This window comes from Chelmon rostratus, chromosome 14 (assembly GCF_017976325.1).
Source record: "Chelmon rostratus isolate fCheRos1 chromosome 14, fCheRos1.pri, whole genome shotgun sequence".
NCBI classification, from domain to species: Eukaryota; Metazoa; Chordata; class Actinopteri; order Chaetodontiformes; family Chaetodontidae; genus Chelmon; species Chelmon rostratus.
In genome coordinates this window covers 2,605,714-2,619,884 of record NC_055671.1, presented here as the reverse complement: position 1 = coordinate 2,619,884, position 14,171 = coordinate 2,605,714, and the positions used below count along the sequence as shown (strand labels likewise).

The 14,171-nt window shown below is 40.5% G+C and overlaps 1 protein-coding gene across 1 annotated transcript; it reads right to left on the bottom strand.

Moving 5' to 3' along the window:
• Positions 1-795: 795 nt before the first annotated feature.
• si:ch73-261i21.5 (zona pellucida-like domain-containing protein 1) lies at positions 796-12,166 on the bottom strand. Its single transcript, XM_041953002.1, has 9 exons — positions 12,073-12,166; positions 9,287-9,513; positions 9,016-9,200; positions 8,164-8,236; positions 5,708-5,805; positions 5,495-5,575; positions 4,285-4,456; positions 3,890-4,015; positions 796-936 (listed from the first exon to the last, which is right to left on the bottom strand). The coding sequence occupies exons 1-9, from the start codon at positions 12,164-12,166 to the stop codon at positions 796-798; spliced, it is 1,197 nt and encodes a 398-aa protein (XP_041808936.1).
• Between the last annotated feature and the right edge of the window lie 2,005 nt (positions 12,167-14,171).

Here is a 14,171-nt window from a genome sequence, read left to right as displayed (position 1 = left end):
CTTGGACGAGGGAACTGGTTCACGCTGTGTATCCTGGATTTACAAACACGTCCACTTCCGGATCAGGACGCTGTGTGTTTCTTTTACAAAATGCTTTGTACAGCAGACTCTCTGCACTGAAGGAATGAAAGGAACACTTTCACAAATAATTGTAATGTCAAATGCAGATGCAAGCACTCATAAAAAGTATGAAACAAAATAATATACTTTAATTTAAAATACCAATATAAAAGTACAGTATTGTAGATCCATACATCACATTTGGAACGTCTTCTAAAAGGATTGCAAGAAACACCATAAAAAAATCACCATAAATAGCAACCACGTTTTGTAGAAATATAAAAAAATATAAAAAGCTGAATCTAGATATAAAAGTATTTTAAAAAAGAACCTAAATGTGAGCTACAATACCTATGCATCACCTTACTTTAGTAACAAATTATCAATGCCCTCACTTCCATTCCCCAATATCAGAGTATAAAATGAATATAAAAGGTGAATATAAAAGGCAGTGTGCAAGGCTGTAATGTATAGTTAGGAGGATTTACTTGATATCATTAAAAATACACAGCAGTAAATATGCAGCTCTTTCATCTGTCCTGTTCACTTACATCCTTCTTCCAGGCTAAATCAAATGATGAAGGTTGAATTGATAGATGAGAAGATACAACTTTCCAGTATTCTCCCCCTTGTGTGCTTATTTCAAGAAACTTGTATTATATACGATAGTACCGACAATTAATGTCTCTCAGTCATTTATCACAAAGCCGCCATGGGACTGTAAACAGGACAAAATCAGGACAGAATTGTCTTGTTGAAGCTGATATTTCGGTTGTACATCTGGTGAACAATGAACGCCACTAGAGCGAGGCAGATGGCCCCCACGACGCCCGCGACGACCGAGACAGCCACCACACTACTGTTCATGTGAGTCTGCTGAGCCCCTGGAAAGGACAGAGACACAGAGGATGGGACCATTTAGAGACATTTTAAGAGCAGTTCATGTTCCAATTCAAGATTCAAGATTCAAGAGTCTTTATTGTCATTGCACATGTCAATGAAATTTTCATTGCAACCCCCATGTTAGATGGTAAGAAAGATAAGACTAGAAAGAGTGAATAAAATTAAGATAACTACAATAAAATAAAATAAACCAACATGCAATAAAAAAATATTCGTGAAGCAATTAAAAATATACAGAATGAAAATATACTTAGGCAATAAAATATACTAAACAATAAAATATGGAAGTGAAATGTGCAAACAGAATAAAATATACAAGCAGAATAAAATATAAAATATACACAGTGAAATGTACCGACAGAATAAAATATGCCAATGAAACTGAAATGTGCTGATATACTAAAATGTATATAATTATAGTATATGTGTGTACATAAAAGTCAAGTACACAGAAGGTGCAGGTGGAGGTACACAGAATGAGCATGACGGAAACTATGCAATGTTTTTATGGAAAACATTTATGTAATTAACTGTCAGACCAACTGGTTTCCCTGATCATACACACACGTACACAGGAGAGGTGTCTGTCATGCTGACTGATAACAAGATATTTTCCACTCATTTTTGGCAGCTTATGTAGATTTTGGTTGGCAGAGAGATCGGGGCATATCTTTCCCCAAGTACAGTGTGTTCTCAAACCTTGGGAGTAAATCTTCTGATCAGATGAACTGCCTCAACTGGCTCCATCAAAAGGCATCAGTGTGCTTCAAATAAAGAGCAAGCTGGATCGTTGAAGGATGTCTGAAACCATCCTCACCCAGACCTTTCCAGCTTCCCCGATCAGTCAGTCCAACAGTTACACCTGCTTTAAAGGCAGGGCATGCTTGAAACTAACTAGTTTTCACACTGTGTTGTCTGAACATATTTAAAAAGGTCTGGCCTGTGTGTGCTTGTTGGATTGTTGGTTTCAAAGAGTTGAAAATAAGGTGTGGACTGTCCAGGTGTGTGGAGGTGAGAAGGTATGAAAGGTTTGAACTTTCCTGTCAAGCTCTCTTTCTTGTTTTCACACGTCTTCTTTCTTCACTTTTTGTGTGAACAACCAAGTGCAACCGTGAACGCCTTTGAGGGGAGACTGTCCGGAGATGTGTGCCGTTATAACCATGTGTAGAAGTCATCACATCTTGCTCATGGATGCATTAACAGAGCTGGATACAGCGCTGCCGCTCAGCCTCGCCGCTAATTTGTTCCAGTGGTCACTTACAGTATTGCAACAAAAAAATCCCCTGCAGCCCTGAAAGCATTTTCCCCACGGATGACATCCTAAAAGAGACGTCTCAAACTGCAAAGAAGGTAAATTACTACTCTTAATTTCAAAAAACAAGACAAATTTTCCCAGAGCCTTTTCATCCCACCTTCAACTTTCCATCTCCACTTCCATATTTTATTGTTTATTGTTTAGTATATTTTATTGCCTTAGTATATTTTCATTCTGGTATATTTTTAATTGCTTTACGAATATTTTTATTGCATGTTGGTTTATTTTATTTTATTGTAGTTATCTTAATTTTATTCTTTCTAATCTTCTTATCTTTCTTACTGTTCCTAACATGGGGGTTGCAATGAAAATTTCATTGACATGTTCAATGACAATAAAGACTCTTGAATCTTGAATCTTGAATCTTCAAGTATGACCATTTTCTTTTGAAACACACTGAATCCTTAAACCTGCACTAATGAATGGATTTTTAGACCAACTGGGGGCAGTGGAACAACGATAAGATGAACGTTTTAGCAAAAGCTGGCATATGAAAACATCCGGCAGTTACAGAGCTACATGATCATTTGGCGTTGTGTTTTGGCCACCTGGCAAAAATAAATCCAGTATTCACTGTTATTACACCTGTGATTTGGTCTCTAACAACCCCTAATATCTGGCTCATTAGCTGCTAAATGCTTCAATTTGTTCACCACGTAGTATCTACTGCAACTGTGCTTGTCTGCTGGTTGCTGCTGAGCAGGTGCTGCACGGTGGGTTACAGCTGCTGCTGTGGCCAAAAATGACTCTTTGAGAGTGGTAAGACTGAACCAGAACAGTAAAGCTAAGACAGACAGCTAAACAACGAGCTGAAAGTCATTATGAAGCCCCGTACAGCCGAGGGGAGCTTCAGGTTCGAGATGACAGTTCTTTGTAGGTTAATTGTCACTTTTCATGTTGTCATTTGATGTGATTTAATCTTATCATAAAAATGTTGATTACAGACACTACGTAATGCTTAAGTCACCAGCATGCTCCATCAAAACTGCTTGCGGGATGGTCGAACAACTTCAGAGACCCCCTCCTCCACACCACACTCCTGTCAGAGTTGGGGGACTGGGTCCAAAAACTCAGACAAAATCCAACACTGACATTCACTTCATGCCATGATTGGCCAGTTAAGCCAAGGTGAGAACAGAACCGGGGTTTCACCTTCTCTCCCATGCTCTCTTTTTTCTTACACTATGAATACTTCTTCCATGAAAGCCTACCAACAGTCGCTCACCTGTGACTCCAGGCCCAGGTCAGGGTTCTTTGTCCGACCCTTCACTTTGGACAACTTCACTCATACTACACCTATTATTTCCTGGGAGTCTTGGTAACTTCTGTGTCTGTATGATCAGGGTAACTAAATTATGTTTTTGCTAAGCGAATACAGGAAAACAGGGAATGAACTTATGTTGGCAGTGTATGCATACCTCCAGACGCCACCAGATACCCTACAAGAGAACAAGAGAAAACCTCAGTTCATTCATGACTCAAAAAAACCCCTTAACTCCTCAACTCATGCAGACTGATGTGTGATAAGTGCGATTCAGTGCGAATTCATGAAGACACAGTACAACAGTGTCTTCATGAATTCTGAGGCGTCAGCCTATGAAGACCATTCACATGCTCACCGCTGTCCTGGCGGGTAGTGATGGGGCCTGAGCTGATGGTGGCCGTGTCACTCACTGTGGTGGCCTGGTCGTCGTCGATACTGCGGCGCCGTCTCAAGCTGGTGCCAGCGGTGCAGTTCTGCAGGTGAATTGGGTGATTGTGTTTTGGTAAGTACAGTTTTCCAGCAAAAACCAAGTACCCTAGGCTGTTTAAGTGTAGTAGAGTATTTGAAAAGCAGTTGTTAAAAAACCCCTCTGATTTCCATGAAAATTTTGTATGAAAATACAACAAATACTATACATTAAAACTTTATTACATAACATTCCGTACATATTGGACCAATCTGCACCTCATGACATGATGTCTGGCATTTGTGATGTGTGTTGCAGCCGGAGGCAGAATCTGACCTGAATGAGGGTGGGGCAGAAGGAGTTCATACAGAGCCTGGTGGCACAGTGGACATAGTAGGTGGAGATTGTTGCTTCTGTGTTTTGGACAAAGCGGAAAGCCTCAAAGGAGAAACGGGCTTCCTGCTGCTCTCCGTTGACTCCCATTACTGTCTGGCCATCCCGGTTACACCTTGAAGAGGAAAGATGGTGATTTTTTTTTCCAAACAAAAAATCAGAGATTCTGACCAACAGACAGGATGCCTTCTGGTTTATAATAGGCCTGGCTCACAGGTGCTTTTACCACTGAAACACACTGATAACGTGACCCTCCTCCTTTTAAAGGTTTCATAGGGGAACTTCACGTTTCCATAATTTGAACACTAAAAAGACCAAAAGCATTGATGAGTTCAGATTTTTCTAGACGGAGCATCAACCTGGAAGGACTATAGTTGATGTAATATATTGTACTTTGCAAATTGTGAAATTTCAATTCCTGTGGATGAAAATATCTAAACAATCAACAATCAGCAAGTGGCTGAATGCACAGGAAAGCCAGTGAGTACATCGTCATTACTAAACATTATCTCTGCATGAAAACACTTCTCTTCTTCTCTAAAACAGATGCTCAAGCATTGTTTTGAAAAATATCTCTGTCCATATGAACGGAGTTGAAGTGCTGTCAAGAGCATTTCAAACCCACAGGAAGCAATATAACCCTAACCCCTGAGCCATGTTATACCTGCTACCTGCAAATAGAGGTCCCACCGGTCTTATCTGAAAGCGGTGGTGTTTGCGGTAGGGTCTGTGCCGTGGGGGGGTTGGATTATGCTGCAGTGACCTCATTCTGAAAGCATTCTGACGCCTCTGTTGCTCAATATGGAGGAAATGTGTAAACATGTAAGAAGCCCTGTATGCAAGGTTAGCACCAGAACTTAGCCACATCCGCCTTTGCCCAAAATGTAAAGAAAAGGAGATAACAGAGCACACTCTGTCACCGCAAGCCAAAAACTCTGTTTGCAGTATGAATGTACAGACAGGGAAACAGAGAACATCTTCACCCAGGAGGAGTTTTCCAAAAGGTCCGATTTCAGTGACCCAAAACTGTTTGTATGCTGACGAAAAGCCAAAACGCATAGAAAAAGCAAGGTTTTTGAAAATACTCATGTAAGTGTGGAAAAGGCATGAGTCAAGTTGTATCACTTTTTATTTAGGTTAGCTGATAACTCACCCAACAAAGAGATCGTGGTGTGAGGTGTTGATGTGGAAAGGTGAGGTTGTGGCGTAACATCGGTCCAGGAGCACGTTGAATCTACAAAGAGGAGATTTGGTTTTGGCCACTCATAATTGCACATTTCCAGATATTTGGAATGAAAATGTTAGTATGTTCTTTAATAATTTGTAGGAATTAAAAAAAAACAAACAAAAAAACAGTGTGAAGTACCTGTTAGTAAGGTTGGAAGCCTTCACTTCTACATAGATCCTGGTCTTCAGCTCCAGGCCTCCTTTAGGGATCTGCAGTATGGATGAGTAGCTATTGTCCTTTAGGCCCAACAAGAGAAGAGAGGGAAGGATGTTGTTGAGATTGAACTGTGTCGGTCATTTTAACAAAATGCTTTGAGGTCCAGTATCAGTTTAAAGGCTGTCACACCAGGCGAGGGCCAGAGGAAAGGCCATGTTGCTGAAGTTGTTGTCTGGGCTACATGATGCACAGCCATAAGATAAGCGTTTCTATATAATTGTATTTTCATCATTAGCCAGTTTGAAAAGAAAAAGACGAGATGGAATCTAACAAGCAGCAAAGTCAGGGTTAGTTCAAAATGACTGTCAATTTCAGAATTTTTGAATTTAAAGCCAAAACACATAATGTAACAGACACACTACATTTTTTAGGTTATTGAGAACAAAACAGCACATCCTAGGTTGAAAGATTGAGGGGATAGTTTGACATACTGGCAATAACATAGATTGTACTTGAATTTTAGTATAGATTAAAGAAATGAGACATAATGAGTCAATTAGTGAGCTTTAAAGTCAGAGTAGGTTATGTATTTTAAATGTATTTTTTTGTTATATTTGTTGAAATTCTCTTTACATCCCAACAGTAATCAATTAATCAAATGCTCTGACAAAATAAAGAAAAAATCTGTCACAGGCCTAATAATTCCATCCGCTCAGTCTTCCTCAAGGCCTCGCAGATACTGGGAAAGCTGTGCAGCCAGTTTCTCAATGCTAACACGCTAGCTTGACTGCTACGTGTTCATCGTTTGTTTGTTGTTGTTCATGTGAGACACGAGGTAGTTGGACACATTTAGTGATGACGATGATGTGGTGTGATCGTAGCACAGTTCACACCCCCGAGATGAAGAGTGAGGGAGCCGCTGTGCAGCAACACACAGTGAGCAGGATCTGCTGGACAGGGTCTCCAAAGCTACCAATCCCAGCTTTAAGGATGCTGGTAGATGGATTTTGTAAGCTTTGGACATGTTCAGACTTGAGGGTGGTGTCCATCTTCTCAACTAACTTTTAGAAAGAAAGTGAATAAGCGTATTTCCTGACATGTTGAGCTGTTCCCTTCATGAAGTAATCGCTGACAACGTCAGATTAGCCATTCTTCTGTACTAAATCCACTAAAGATGCCAGAAAAAGATGACAGAAATAACCATTTGGTAAAGATCGAATATTCATTGGCCTTTTTCTGGTCAGACATTTTGACTTGTTACAGTGTGAAAAGCACAGGTGTTCCTAACAACAGTGAAAGCGTTTGTCACTGCCCAATCTGATCAGTGCATGCACATGCACATGCTTAGGGTTAGGGTGAGGATTACCCATCGGCCAGGCGTTAGCACCTGACCTACGCACATATACTGCTGACATCGGGCAGCAACTCAGATCATGTAGTGACAAGTTCCACCACTGTCCCACTAAGCCATGATAGTATGCCAGTGAGCCATCATGCACAATTCCGTGACTGTGATACTGAAGCAGCTACACTGAATTCAGCTGTCATTCAGGTTCAGGTTCATTCAGGCCATTTCTCTCTGCACAAAATACAGATGATGACATTTTATCATTTATTCTCGGGATGTTGGAGTAATTGTGTTGGTTTATTTGATGTTGCCTGAACTGCATTGTTTCTATCTTTACATCAAGGGTGATGGTGGAAATAAATCTTGGATTGAATTGTGTCATCCTTGATACTTTCGTAGTTGTTTGTGATGTGACGTCCTCCTTCTTGTAATGTCAACGAATCAATGCTAAACTAAGCTAAATTGAACTTTAAATTAAACATATGTTGATTCTGAGTTAGAGAAGCAACAGTCTAGTCTCTCTTGTAAACGGTTTCCTTGATTTAAACACAATTCCAAAAAGGTGGGACATATATATAAAATATAAATAAAACAGAATGTGATCATTTGCTAATCGTCTTTGACAAAAACTCAACTGAAAACAGTACAAAGACAATATGTTTGACCTCATCAGCTTCATTGATTTCTGTAAATATCTGCTTATTCTGAGTTTGATGCAGCAACATAATTCAAACAAGTCGGGACAGGAGCAACAACAGACTGGGAAAGATGTGGAACGCTCCAAAAACACCTGTTTGGATCGTTCCACAGGTAAACAGGTTGATTGGTAACAGGTGATAGCATCATGATTGGGTATGAAAGGAGCATCCTGGAAAGACTCAGTGGTTCACATGCGAGAAAGGAGTGGGTTCACCTGTTTGTGAACACATGATGAAAGGAAGAAATCTGACAGTTAAGATGGTGACAATTTGGTCTTAAATGCCGCTGACATTTTAAAATCAATTCCTTTGTTCCTTCTGTAATGTTGAACAAGTTTGTGTTCTGACAGTTAATTTAACACAGCTTTCTGTTGACACCTCACTCTTCTTACCGAGAACAGCTGCATGCTCAGTGTACTGACGAAACTCCCATTGTTGTCCTTGACTGCCAGGCTGACCCCAGACCTGTAGGACAACATAATATTCTGTCAGCAGCTGGAAATTCAGTCGTCAACAAACAGGCCATCTTCAATCTGACACAGGGGACAACACACGAAGCCCTACTGAAACTAGACAGAGCAACAAACACCTCTGAGGACACTCTGTCCAAGAGCGCTGATTAGACTGAGCTATAAACAAGCCTTTCATTTCAGGCTTTAATTTCAGATCATTTGAGAAGTGTAGCGATAATAAGAAACAAGGAAGTAAGGTTTAGATGTTCACAAAGCATCTATATTACTACGCCAATAAATAATGGTTAGCATCAAAGAGTCATCGTCTGTCTCCAGCAGGCTCATGTCAATCACGAAACCTTTATAAAATCCTTTGAAAAAAGTGCAAAATCAAAAGTCATTAGGCAAATCAAAGGCCTTGAAGGTTCAAATATTAAATGGTGGAATCACAAGCATTGTCTGGAGTGGAGCAATCAGCTCTGGCAGCGGTGACGCAGCCGTGCCTGATGGAATTTGTTGTTAAGTGCGCTTGCACTCAAGCCTTTGTGTTTTAATTAGTTATTTTGTTCTCCTGTTCCTGCACCGCTAGCGTTTTCAGACTTGTGTGACTGAGACATTCAGACAGAGGCCTGCACACAAACCTTCAAATCAACTTTGCGGGTATTTTTGTTATTATATTTCACCAACAACCACAGCACCAATGCATAATTCATCTTTGATTAGCAAAGCAAGAGCACGGTCTGAGAGTGTACCAGGGGGAATGTAGTAATGAAGTGTGGACTTGCCACTTACACGCTCATCTGAGTATTGTTGACCAAGTACTGCAGTGGGTAACGGCAGGAGAACCTGTACATCACCTCCTGGTGATAGGTGATGGCTTCTGTGCTGGGGTCCTTAGAGCAGATCATGCCTGTGATGGTGATGTACTGGACATTGGAGAAGTCTGCAAACAGTCCGGTTCCCACCTCCTGAGTGACCTGTGAGGAGACAGGTTGAGTTTGATGAGTGAGAATCTGTGGTGTGACTGGCACCTGCTGGGTGATTTCAGGTTTAGATAACCTACCGTCAGCTCGCTAGAGCAGGTGGAGATCGCCTCCTCTGTGATGGAGAAGTTGAATTTGACAACAGGTGGGTCCGCCGTCCAGTCAGGAGTCCCTTTACACTGGTGTTTCGAGTGCTCGGAGTTGAGGGCCAGCAGTGACTCGTTGTATCCATTGAAATATATGGGGCACAGGAGGATCTGGAGGTCCACTGTCTGAGAGCCACAGAGGACCTCGATGTCTGAGTTAGCTGAACGGAGTGAGGATGAGACTAGAATGAATTTTTTGAACATTCCCGAAGAACTGACTTCTGAAAGGGGCAGTCCACTGATTTTACGCCTTCGTTTGTCATGAGGAGTATTACTCAGCTTGCGTTAAAGTCCCTCTCCCTCAAAAACATGTTTTCCTTCTTCTTCCTACACTTGGAAGTTAACGCTTCACTGTGCAGAATGTGTGCAACACTAGAAGCAGGGCTGTACCTTAGCTTTATTTGCACTTGGCACTGGTGCCACAGAGATTAAAAGGTCTGTAGCACAAACCACAAAATTGTTGCAAGAAAGTAAAACATCTGTTACCACCTCTGAAAACAAGCCAAAGTAGTGCAGTCCATCACTTAAACAGGCATGTGACCGGCAAAGGACGTTGCATACAGGTATCACTTAAACTTTAACAAGAAATTTTTTCAGACAAACATTTTCTTTATTTGCCCATGATGGTAAACTGCAGGGACTTAAAACCTCTTACTATACATCCATATATTACCCTTCAAATGAGCAGAACACATCTCAGTACATCAATATAATCATATAAACAATATAATTCATATTAAATTAAGACTGATCAGACAGCATACATCTGGAAAGTGTTTTTGTTCTCTTATTAGAGATTTACACAAACAGACATGGGAAGCAGTGTAACAACTAAAAACCAGAACCCAAAGATTTCTTTGTTCTTCAACAGAACGCAACAGATTCAAGTCATTGACCTCAACTATAGTCTGTGAGCAGACATCTCTTCACCACAGGACTCATTATCTGAGGGTCGACTCCTCCAGTCCTTTCTGGAGCTTTCCTGCACCAGCAACAGAACAAGAGCTGCTGCTCCTCATCCCAAGTTAACCAACGGAAATCCTCACTGCTGACGTACACGGGTGAGCGTATTGTGTCATATCCGGTTGCTGTGTCAGCGGTGCGTCACTTGTATCGCTGTAGCTTGTCTAGGTTATTATATTTTACAGCGGTTAGTTACCGGATATACATCTAAACTTATATTAGTTCTGACCAAGCACCCATAACTCCTTCTATTTCAGGGACTTCGGCGCTAATTCCACTGTTGTTTGTTGTGCTAGCGTTAGCTACCGTATGTGAGCAGTTAGCGACGGCTTCTGTCTCCCTCCTGCTCTCTTGCTTGGTGTGTCATTGTTTAGCAATTCCTCTGCTTCTTTAGTGATGCTGGTACATGAATGTGGTTTATTGGCTGTGTCGGAGGTGATGCCTGGTGAACAGGACGAGCGGCTTTACGCCACGGACACTCAATAGTAAGCTGCTGTAGCTAGCCAGGCCCTAGTAGCCGGAGCTGACCGACACGGCGGAGCTCCTGCTAGATGTCCCTACCGTTATGCACATGATACCCAGTGAAGTCAGATGAAACCAACCAATCAGTCAAGCATGTGTTTCTGCAACTAAATTCAGATTAAACTGAAGTTACAGCACTTGGCCCTAATCACCCTCTAAACTCGTTATTTTGTGATCTAGCCACTCTGGATGGCATTGCCCTGGCCTCCAGCACCACCATAACGTCAAGTCTCCACATCTGACTCCATGCTTTACATTAACGCATGTGTTTTTGAATACTGTCTTTGTACATATAGCACATATTCTTTATGCTTTATCCTGTGGGCTTTTGCACATTACTCAGTCAATATTTAAATGTTTAAAAACATATTTTAGACATTTTTCATTCAATTTTCCTGTACTGTAAATTTTTCTATTTTCTTTTCATATTTTTTGATGACTTGATGACTACTTGTTTTTTTTCTTTTTCCTTTCTCTGAGACTATGTCTGCGTCACAATACAAATACTGTATCGTGTATGTTAAAACCTACATGGTAATAAACCTGATTTTCTCATTTTTCCTGACCCAGTAATAACATTGATGTTCCTGTAAGTGTTAACAAAGATGCTATCAGGTTGCATTATGGCAAATATAGAGTGTTATCTGTGCCTCTGTTGCTTTGAAGTCCCTTCTTTTACAGAAGAGCAATATGATATCACTGTTTTACCCCTTTAATGACATTTGTACTGTTTTAACACTCTGAGGGGATTTTACATGTGAATGTGTTTTATGTATTTTCAAATAAATGTGTTATGATATCAAACTTAAAATCAAAACACCTTATAAAGGTTGTTCCATCTTGCTGTCATTTTTTCATCGTAGCTTTAAAACTTGAGTTATACATTATCACATTATGTAAAACAGTAAGAAAACACTCAGCTATGGTATCACACAGTTAAGAATATTCATTCCATTTGCAACAGTTTGTCTTCATCAGTGCACCTGCAGGAAAATAATACCTTCATTCATTTGTTTTATATATACTGTATCTCCAGCAGTCAACAACAAGCTCCATTCGAGCTCTATCATTCAGAAATCTAACACACCTCACCTCAGATCGGTAGGCTGGTAATGTGCTGATGCTTTCTGGGTTGCAGGAGAGGCATGAAAGGAAGAAGAGTGGGGGAGGGGCTGAAGTCAGAGCAGCAGGTGGATGAAAAGGATGAGAAACTGAGCACTGATAGTTTCACTGACCTGGACTCCTAAATGTGGAGTGTCCGATGCAGGCATTTTGACCCCGGGCGAGAAGGATTGTGGCAAGCTGATACGTAAGAAGGGCCAGCCACATTGTCTTCAAACTGTTAGAAAAAACAGGTGACAGGAATCAGAAGAGCACATGATCTGCCCTCTATTGGATCATGGTAAAGAGCTCAAAAAAAAAAAAAAAAAAAAAATCAATGTGATGGATATATTAATATATATAATGTACACACACTTGTATATATATGTCTATATATATGTGTATATATATATATGTGTGTGTGTGTGTGTGTGTGTGTGTGTGTGTGTGTGTGTGTGTTTGCGTGAAATACTGGATAATTAACCCTTTCAGGACTCAAACAGTTATTTGAATAAAGCCATGGAGGAACTTTAGACTTATTTGAAGGAACTGCTAATAACTCATGGACATTTGTCTTTGGTCACAAACAAAAAATGTTGGCAACCACAGTCTTAATGTTTATCATTGTACAGTATTGTTATAACCTTATTATACATGTTTTTCATCTTAATCTGAAAAGTAGCCAGTAGCAATATTCCCCTTGCAAATGTAGAGGAGAGCTATAAAGTGGAATGAAATATTCAAGTTAAAATTACGCTAGCCCATCCTAGAGGAAAACCTGATGCATCAGTGGAATAATTATTTCTTAGGTTCATTTTTAGCTGGAAACCAAGAAACATCTAAGAAAAAAAAAGAAATTTAATTCAGACAGCAGTACTGACTTTTGTGGGACGGCTGTGTAATATCAAATTCCAACTAGAATTTAGAACTGGTAGATAAAACAGCATAATCCATTTATCAGTATTGCATGCAACGAGATTTCTCTTTGAGCCAAAAGCTTCAAAGAGTTATTTCTTACCTTGTGTGGATAGCTGAAGTGTTGCTGTACCTCAGGTGTCTTCTCTGTGTCTGCCCTTACCTTCATGACTTCATGATTTATACTGACCTTCTTTCCAGCTAAAAAGAATTCACAGGAAGCCCACTGAGAAGAAAGGGAAAGGTAAGAGAGAGCAACACAAGCTGGATGGATACAACAACCGGATCGTCTGACACACATGGAACAATAGGTGAACCTAAATGGAGTGTCCTTAGTCTGGTTGAACTCTATATGAAGTGGTTAAAAATTGAATTTGTCATGTCAGCAATGATCTCAACCACCATTGATTTTGTAAGACAAAAGTCGTGATGTACCCTAAATTACGTCTCTACAGAGGGATTCTATTTAAAAGGGACATTAAGGAAATCTGCAGGAAAACATTAACAGTTTTTGCATGTAAAGATCATTTTATTTCTTCTTTTGGTCATCAACTCGGTTGGTTGCAAGCATAATAAGACAGAATTTTCCAAAAACACCTTTAAGTACAATAACTAGGTACAATATAATCAGAACAAAATCGACAAGAAACTACTTAAACTAAAACCTATCTGCAAGAACCACAGACAGCCTCTCCTGAAGACGTTACATAACCAACAAGTGAACACCTGCTGCATTGTTTCAGTCATATTTATGCAATCAATTACGCAATTATGAATTCTGGTCCACTAAAGTGCTGTTTGTTGTCACATCAGCACTCTTCTGCCAGGGGCTACCACTCTTTGTTAAGAAATTAGGTCTCCTGATCACCATGTCTCACTTGGACAGAAGAGCACGCCCTGCCAAACAAAACCTCCAGCAACTGTCACCTGAACCATGAATCCCCCCAGATCCCCTCCAGGAACCCTGAGACCTGCTCCAGACAATGGAGTGGAGATGAGCTTACACAGATCTTAGCATTAAGTGTCCTGTCTGTCCCTTTTTCTCATTCAGCAGCCATAAATCCACCTGAGTGGGTCATTAGCCACAGATAACCTCCAAGATGGACATTTTCTTCATCCTGGGTGCTGCAGCGAGAGTGGCACAACGCATGGATGGTTCTGTGTCACATGACGTTCCTCCCTCGTCAATCATGTTTGGTCCAATCAGATCTGGAGCAGCTGCTTCATCTCATTATATGTGGTTTTACTGTGAAGAACTGCTGTGACACAAACTGTTGTGAAACAATAACGTGTTCGCCTCTTCAACAAAATCTTGAAC